The 8,508-nt window shown below is 40.7% G+C and overlaps 2 protein-coding genes across 3 annotated transcripts in view; one reads left to right on the top strand and one right to left on the bottom strand.

Annotated features, from left to right (window-relative positions):
* Window positions 1-1,475, bottom strand: part of HAUS2 (HAUS augmin-like complex, subunit 2) — an 18,315-nt gene extending 16,840 nt beyond the window's left edge. The window contains exons 1-2 of the mRNA XM_014534861.1: window positions 1,431-1,475; window positions 1,195-1,322 (exon numbers count right to left, since the gene is read on the bottom strand). Coding sequence (XP_014390347.1) covers window positions 1,195-1,322; window positions 1,431-1,475 — 173 coding nt within the window. The remainder of the gene's footprint in view (window positions 1-1,194; window positions 1,323-1,430) is intronic.
* A 183-nt stretch (window positions 1,476-1,658) lies between these two features.
* LRRC57 (leucine rich repeat containing 57) lies at window positions 1,659-6,678 on the top strand. 2 transcript variants are annotated; one of them, XM_014534841.1, is made up of 6 exons: window positions 1,659-1,797; window positions 1,907-2,045; window positions 2,543-2,811; window positions 4,446-4,631; window positions 4,713-4,768; window positions 5,143-6,678. In XM_014534841.1, the coding sequence occupies exons 1-6, from the start codon at window positions 1,714-1,716 to the stop codon at window positions 5,285-5,287; spliced, it is 879 nt and encodes a 292-aa protein (XP_014390327.1). In that variant the 5' UTR covers window positions 1,659-1,713; the 3' UTR covers window positions 5,288-6,678. The 2 variants fall into 2 exon arrangements, with proteins under 2 accessions (XP_014390327.1, XP_005860373.1); XM_005860311.2 differs by lacking the exon at window positions 4,713-4,768 and having other exon boundaries at window positions 5,143-5,282.
* Window positions 6,679-8,508: the final 1,830 nt, after the last annotated feature.

The following is an 8,508-nucleotide window of genomic DNA, read 5'->3' as shown; positions in this document are numbered from 1 at the left end:
AATGTACCTACCTATATAGTTTAAGTTTAAAAAATTTGGCTCTCAAAAGAAAATTTCAATCGTTGTACTGTTGATATTTGGCTCTGTTGACTAATGAGTTTGCCGACCACTGAGATAGACGAAACCAGTATACAAGACGAGTGTGGATGGGAGAGTTGGAAGGAGTCGACCTCAGAGAACGTACCTCAATCAGATTGAAGATGTTTTTAGCAAAGGCCAGCTTAGGAGTACCCTAATTAAGTTAATAATAATGTACCTACCTATATAGTTTAAGTTTAAAAAATTTGGCTCTCAAAAGAAAATTTCAATCGTTGTACTGTTGATATTTGGCTCTGTTGACTAATGAGTTTGCCGACCACTGCACTAGATTGAAGTGTTGTATCAGATGGACAAGACGCCTTAATCAGCCAATTAGTTAGGATTCATCTTTACTGCTCGCAGGTTCAGAGCAGATTACCTCTGTCAGATTCTGAACAAACACAGGAGGGAGTATTTTTTTTATAACCTTCTGGTTCTTTGTGTAAGACAGCTTGTAACCTTGAATACGTATCGTACCTAACAAACACCTGTCATATTTATAGACAACTTGAAACTTTGAGTACATATTATATCTAATCAAACACCTGTCATATCTATAGACAACTTGTAACTTTGAGTACCATATCATATCTATACAGACACCTGTAACCTTGGATGAACAAACACTTGGCAGAATATGTGAATTAATATCAGTATCAGTGTATCAGCCCCTTTAGATGGCTAGCTTGCAAGGTCAGACAGTTAAGTTTATCTTTTCTATTCAATCAAAAAACAAAGTTATTTTACAGTCTAAAAACAACAGAGTTGACCTACAGAATAAGAGACTGTCTAAGAATAACAGAGTAGTTCAAACAGCAGTTTTCCAAAGGAGGGATTACTCTTTCAGAAGAAGGAGGAGGGGGAAAAAGGCGGGAAAACCGGTCTTTATTATCTCCCACGAACAGACCTGGGATAACTCGCCTGCTGACACCCGAAACCCCGTCTCGCGGAGCCGTCACGTACTCAGAACCCCGCTTTCGCAGAACGGTACCCGCCGTGGCCAGGAACCGGCTCCGCCCGCGTCTCCTCTGGCTCAGCCTCAGCCAGAACCGCTTCACAGCCTCCCTCTGTCGCCACCGGGGCCCCCCCTTAATGACGCCATCGCCGCCCACCTACCTGAGCGACTGCCCCCGAGGCCACGATATGGCCCAGCAGTAGCCCGGCAGGGTTTGGCGCCGGCGCCGGGTCCCCAGGGTCGGCCGCAGCCATGCCGGAGACGCACCTCCCCGAGCGGCGCCGGGAATCTATCCCCTTCTATTCCCAGTGAATTTTCTTTAATCTGTACCAGTGAATCATATGGTTGAAATATGTTTACTACCACACTAAATTTGTTAATTCCACAATTTTGATACCTTCTTAGCAACAAAATGTCTTATGTTCAACTTTATCCACCACATAGAATCATTTCTCTATATTTTATTTGCAAAAAACCCCACACGTCCTGTATTCCAATATCCTATATAATAAAAGGCTAATATGCAAATCAACCAAACTGCAGAACGACAGGTCACTATGACACACATTGACCACCAAAGATGACACACACTGAACACCAGAGGGCAGAGGCTCAATGCCCTGGACCGCGCGGTGACAGCTGCACTTCCTTCCCGCAGGGGCCCGAGCCGCGGCGCCAGGATGGGAAACAGTGCCCTCCGCGCTCACGTGGAAACCGCGCAGAAAACCGGGGTCTTTCAGCTGAAGGACCGTGGGCTGACCGAGGTGAGTGAGGCTGGGAGGGACCGGACTGGGGGTGACACGGGAGACGGGTGGCGGGGGCGGTGAAGTTAACCGGCGAGGGGTTCTCCGCGCTGTGAGCCCCTTTCTCCAGTTCCCTTCAGAGTTACAGAAGCTGACGAGCAATCTCAGGACCATCGACTTATCCAACAACAAGATCGAGAGCCTGCCGCCTGTGATTATCGGGAAGTTCACGCTGCTCAAGAGCCTCTCCTTGAACAACAACAAACTGAGTATGGCTTTTGCGTCTGGGTAGCTTTTGCTACTACTGGTCGGCTGTGAAGGAGGGTGGTGTTCTCTTACAACACAATGTTTTGTTATGAAACCGTTCCGGCTGCTCAAGACGCAGGAGAATGTCAGAGTCCCTGAAGTTTTCTCTCTCTTGTAATTACATCTACAAGCCGCCTCTGGTGGTAAAACGATTGGGACTGGGGAGATTTGGACGGGGCAATGGGAGGGGAGGGACTTTCCAAATGACACGAAATTGCTGTCAGGTTGTGCGGAGGCTCCTGCACAAACTATACACATACATGCTTTCTTGCATTTTGATGGCACTCTCCCCTTCTGAGGACTATGTTGGTAAAAATGCAATACTTATAAATGGCACACGTGGGAATTCTGTGTATATTAACAAGAGGCATAGCAGGCTGCCATGTAGCTTTTATAAACTTCATCAGAGGTGTTTTCAGCTGTATCAGATTCAGGTTTCTGCGTTTTTTATCTTTTCCAGCTGTTCTTCCTGGTGAGTTATGCAATCTGAAAAAACTGGAGACGCTAAGCCTGAACAACAATCACTTGAGAGAGTTGCCGTCTACCTTTGGGCAACTGTCTGCCCTCAAGACCCTGAGCCTCTCTGGGAACCAACTGCGAGCACTACCACCCCAACTTTGTAACCTGCAGCACCTGGATGTGGTGGATCTCTCCAAGAACCAGATTCGGAGCATACCTGACATAGTGGGGGAGCTGCAGGTCATCGAACTCAACCTCAACCAGAACCAGGTCGAGAGCTTAAGGGTTCCTTTCTAATATATATTCTGAATAATCTGTTTTTCTCTAAACTGTAATCATGGAGCTGGGCATCAGAAGCTGGATGAGAAGTATATTCTGTGGGCTGGACTAATTTCAAGGCCCAAAGTCCCGTGGAGAGAGTTGAGACACTGGTTGGTTGTGTTGGTTGTGTAGGTATTTTATAGAGAGGTTGGGATGGGTAACGGGGTGATAACTTCAAAAGTTAAACTACTGTCTCACAAATCTTGAAGAGTTCTTCAGATCCTTTTCAAACATGTCTCCAGTCATCTAACAAGGAGCTGTCAGGCCCAGCCAGCGTGGCTCAGTGGTTGAGTGTCGACCTATGAACCAGGAGGTCACTGTTCAATTCCCGGTCAGGGCATATGCCCGGGTTGCGGGCTTAAGTGCAGGAGGCAGCCAATCAGTGATTCTCTCTCATCATTGATATTTCTATCTCCCTCTCCCTTCCTCTCTGAAATCAATAATATATATATGGAGCTGTCAGAAAGATAGAGTGGAAAAGAGGCTTATACTCATAGGTTCTCAGAGTTAGACATCAGAGGTAATCTGTTGTCCTTTTTTGGACATCTTTGTCAATGTGTGTTCTGCTTTTGCTAAGAAACATCAGCAATAGGCATTCTGGAGATAGCTCATTTCCTTGTTGGACAGCTTTGATTGTAATATTTGAAATTTGTTTCCATTACTTTGGAAGCTCTTTGGTTATTATGTATAACTGGAGAAACAATCTTTGGTTTAGACATAAGACACAGTGTTGAAACATTAAATCAGCGGTTCTCAACCTGTGGGTCGCGACCCCTTTGGGGGTCGAACGACCCTTTCACAGGGGTCGCCTAAGACCATCGGATATATAATTACATATTGTTTTTGTGATTAATCACTATGCTTTAATTATGTTCAATTTGTAACAATGAAAATACTCCTGCATATCAGATATTTACATTATGATTCATAACAGTGGCAAAATTACAGTTATGAAGTAGCAACAAAAATAATTTTATGGTTGGGGGTCACCACAACATGAGGAACTGTATTAAAGGGTTGCGGCATTAGGAAGGTTGAGGACCACTGGTTTAGACAGATGATCAAATATTAAGTATTAGAGGCTACTGCTTGAAAAATGTCCATAGGAACAAGAAAGAAAGCTAAAAATGAATTATTCAAAAGTTAGAAAAACTCAGTACTTAGATACAGTAGGGAGTTTCAAGGAAGGGATAGTACAATCAAGCATTTATATACGCATAAAAGATTGGCAGTGAATGTACCAAAATGTTTATTGCTGGTAGATTGCAGTTCTTTTCTTTAAATTTAAAAATGTGACTCTCAAGTTTTCTATAATAAATAGTGCTTTTATTATCAGAAAATTGTATTTCCAAAAAGCCACTGGTTCCAAAGCAAGTGCTCCTTCCCCACCCCCCAAAAAAGTGGAGGAGTAGTAACAGATGCTACATGACAGAGGCTTCTGGAATGAGTAGGTAGTAAGAAAATGGAGGCGGTAAAAAGAGAACTAGGACAAATTGTCAGGTAAAGGTTTTTTGTTTTAATTTAGTAAAAAATAACCATTACAGTGCTTATACTTTTTCCTGTTATTTTTTGTTGTTAAATAGATATCTCAGATCTCAGTAAAGATATCTTGCTGTCCTCGCCTTAAAGTTCTTCGCCTGGAAGAGAACTGCCTTGAGCTCAGCATGCTTCCACAGAGCATCCTCAGTGATTCCCAGATCTGTCTGCTTGCTGTGGAAGGCAACCTTTTTGAGATAAAGAAACTTCGAGAACTAGAAGGCTATGAGAAGGTATGTATTCATATACGTCTGCATTTCTAGTCACTGCTCCAGAGAAGAGAATGGTGAAGTGACCCACATGAATGTTTATAGCCACAGGCTGCATGGATAATCCTATTTGTCAACAGGATCTGTTTCCCATTTTGGAGGTGAGTTCTAAGAGTCAGCCAAATTCTTGTACAAAGATGTACTGGTATATACACTCGTATTGTACCAAGATGACTTTTTCTCTAGACGGTGTATTGTAAAGCATCTTTGTCTTTTGATAGGTTTTCTATTAAAATATCAAAGAAAAGCTTAAAAGACCCCAAAACTAATGTGCTTTAGATTTGCATTTAGAATAGGTAGATTTTGTAGGAAATAAGGGGCCATATCCAATAAAAACCTAAATGGAAAAAAAATCATATGAAAAAGGTAAGTATTTGCTCATGCCAAAACAGCACATATATATTTTTTTTCTTTCATGACTTTTAGTACATGGAGAGAGATAAAGAAACTTCGAGAACTAGAAGGCTATGAGAAGTACATGGAGAAGTTCACAGCCACCAAGAAGAAGTTTGCATGATGTTCTCCACAAGCATGGGAATCCTCACAGGACGTTAATTTGGAACCTGCTGCAATCTGGCCAAAGCAAAGGCTCCTGTTGCTGTCAAGGATGTCTGCAGTAAGGAGCTGATACTCTAGGAGATTATATTGCATTTGATCTCTTTCCTTTCCAGAGCTTATCTTAAATAAGCTAAAAGGAATCAACAGACAGGAAGAATTCTCCGTTTTGAGTCATGAATAGGGCAATGGACAATGTTGATCTTCAAATCATCATTAGTTTGGTTTTAAGAAACCAATAACTAGTTGCTATTTATACAGTGAGGGGATGCTGCCTGGTAATAGAATAGCTCCACGCCACAGCTTGAAATTTCATGTGTAGTTTCAATGAGTGAGCTTTCATAAAATCAGCTGCCATCCCACTTCTGTGTTAACATTTCACATTTTTATGATATTGAAATAACTTGTTGAGAGGCTGCTATGGTTAATCTAAGGATCTGTGTGTTGTTCCCGTCCATCAGTTCAATTATAGTATTTATACTTGGAATTTAGGATGTACATAAACATGTGACTGTCTTGATTAAAAGTGTACCTTGTCAGAGAAGCTTCACTACAACACTAAGACATGTTCCCAAGGCTGCAGTAGCAACTTCTTTACTATTGCAGGTGCCTTATTGGTAGAAGGCTCTGAAGAGCTAGAACCATATATGCAAAACTTGTAAGATACAAGGGTTTTAATAATCAAGATTTTCCTGAAGCTTTGGTAGAAATAATGTCTTATTTCTGGTAATCCTTTTCTCCTTTTTGTATTTTATAACTCTACTAATCAAATTACCTGTCAAAAAGCAACTATAGTATTTTAAAACAACCTATGTTTATCAAGTTTATTCTCTGAATGAGAGAATATATTAAATAAAGAATTTTTAATTAACTTTTTGGTTGGAAGAAAGGTTCATCCTTTAAAAGAAGACAGGAAAACTAACCTGTAAATGGCCTTTTGTTTGAAAATAAACTGATTAGGAAGAAATGTTTCATGTTGAGGTTGCATAAGTACTGCAATGCCTTCATGTGACTGATAAACATCTTGTGGTAGTGGAACCATGTTTATTAAGAGAAACTGAAGGTACAAAGGTAAATGTTTTCAAATTGTTATTGATATGAACATTTATAAAGTTACCACTCTGTCATTTTTTGAAGTTTTGTCTTGTCCAAGGGGCTATTATTTACAATATATTTACAGTTCTTGTTTTACAAACCTAGGTTGACCTTTATGTCAAAAGATCATAGGAGCGTAGTATTTAATCTGTATGAGGAACTCTCTCTGACCTTCAGTCTGGTCTGGTATTCTTTTTCCCATGTTATTTTCTGTTTCTCAATTTGGGGAGGAATAGTTTATCATTCTTGAGTTTTATTAAAAAAAAAACACTTTAATCTTATTGATCAGTTAAATGGACAATTAACATTTCTCTATTTTATCAGTACTTATCATCTAATAAATCAGAACTTATAAATTAAACTTAAATGTCCCCAGCCATTTAATTACTAGTTGGAGTTTTAAAAAAAATCTCCAACTCATCCAGTCGGTATGGCTCAGTGGTTGAGTGTCAACCTATGAACCAGGTACAGTGATGGCGAACCTATGACACGTGTGTCAGAGGTGACACGCGAACTCATTTTTTTCGTTGATTTTTCTTTGTTAAATGGCATTTAAATATATAAAATAAATATCAAAAATATAAGTCTTTGTTTTACTATGGTTGCAAATATCAAAAAATTTCTATATGTGACACGGCACCAGAGTTAAGTTAGGGTTTTTCAAAATGCTGGCACGCCGAGCTCAAAAGGTTCGCCATCACTGAACCAGGAGGTCATGGTTTGGTTCCTGGGCAGGGCACATGCCCAGGTTGCGGGCTCAATCCCCAGTGTGGGGTATGTAGGAAGCAGCCGATCAATGATTCTCTCCCATTATTTATGTTTCCATCTCTCTCTCCCTCTCCCTCTCTGAAACCAAGAAAAAAAAATATTTTTTAAAAATCCCCAACCCTATGACAATGACTACTACCTTTCACAACTTGGACCCAACCTTATTTCCAGATATCCTTTTTCACTCTCATTTGCCTGCCTAGTCATACCAGATTATTCTGCTCTTTAAATCCATAGTGCAATGTTGCTGTTCTTTTAACTGCCTTTATACATTGGTTGGTCAGTCAGAAATGCCCTCTCTTATTAACATGCTCTTTCCCTGTCTAAGCCCCTTTCTAAGTCTAAGTCGAATTAACTGCTCCTCCATCTGTTACAATAGCACTTCTCACATTCTGTATCCATCTTTCTCTCTTGCTAGACTGAACTACTTGATGGCAGGTACTATGTAAAGTAATATATCCAAAGTTACAGTACACAAGCATTTAGACTTAAAAATGAACCAACAAAGTAGGTTGACTTGTGGTCTGGAGACCCACATCCTATTGCCCACCAGCCCTAAGTCATGTACATTCTTTTAGAGCTTGGGTGAAGTCAGTGTAGAATACTGAATAAGATGAAAGGCCTTGCAATTCTTGAGAATCTCTTTGCAGAGACTTTGTCCAGCACAGAGTAGGTGCTCAATAAATAAAACCTATCCCCCCTCCCAAAGTAAAAAAAAAAAGATTATAGGCCTCGGAATGAGAAAGACCCTGGTTTGAATCCAAAGTCTGTCATTTAGTAGCTTTATGAATTAGAGCAATTTATTCTCATCTGTAATATGGGCCTCCTACCTTTCAGGTATGTTGGGAGGATATGGTGAAAAGATACATAAGAAGGCAGCACAGCCCTGACCAGTTTGGCTCAGTGGATAGAGCGTCAGCCTGTGGACTGAAAGGTCCCAGGTTCGATTCCAGTCAAGGGCATGTACCTTGGTTGCACGCATATCTCCAGTAGGAGGTGTGCAGGAGGCAGCTGATTGGTGTTTCTCTCTCATCGATATTTCTAACTCTCTATTCCTCTTCCTTCCTCTCTGTTAAAAATCAATAAAATATATTTTAAAAAAGAAGGCAGCACAGTGCCCATGACAGAGTAAGCATTTAATAATGGCACCATTTATTTCATCTGTAAGATATTAAAATAGAATTTAGCAAGTTGCACAGAAATGGAAAGCTTTGATCAGATACAAAGTTAAAAAGGAGAATAAGGAACTTGGATATCAATCTGAGAAATATAAATCTGACGAAGGTAACTTAATATTCTAGTAAGAGAGTGACCTGAAGAAAATAGCATTTGCCTGGCCGGTGTGGCTCAGTTGTTTAGGCACTGTCCCGTGCACTAAAAGGTGCCGATTTGATCCCCAGTCGGGGCACATGCTGGGGCTTCA

The sequence above is a fragment of the Myotis brandtii genome, unplaced genomic scaffold (genome assembly GCF_000412655.1).
Source record: "Myotis brandtii unplaced genomic scaffold, ASM41265v1 scaffold133, whole genome shotgun sequence".
Taxonomy (NCBI): Eukaryota; Metazoa; Chordata; class Mammalia; order Chiroptera; family Vespertilionidae; genus Myotis; species Myotis brandtii.
The sequence above is the reverse complement of the archived record's forward strand: the minus strand, read 5'-3'. Positions and strand labels throughout refer to the sequence as shown.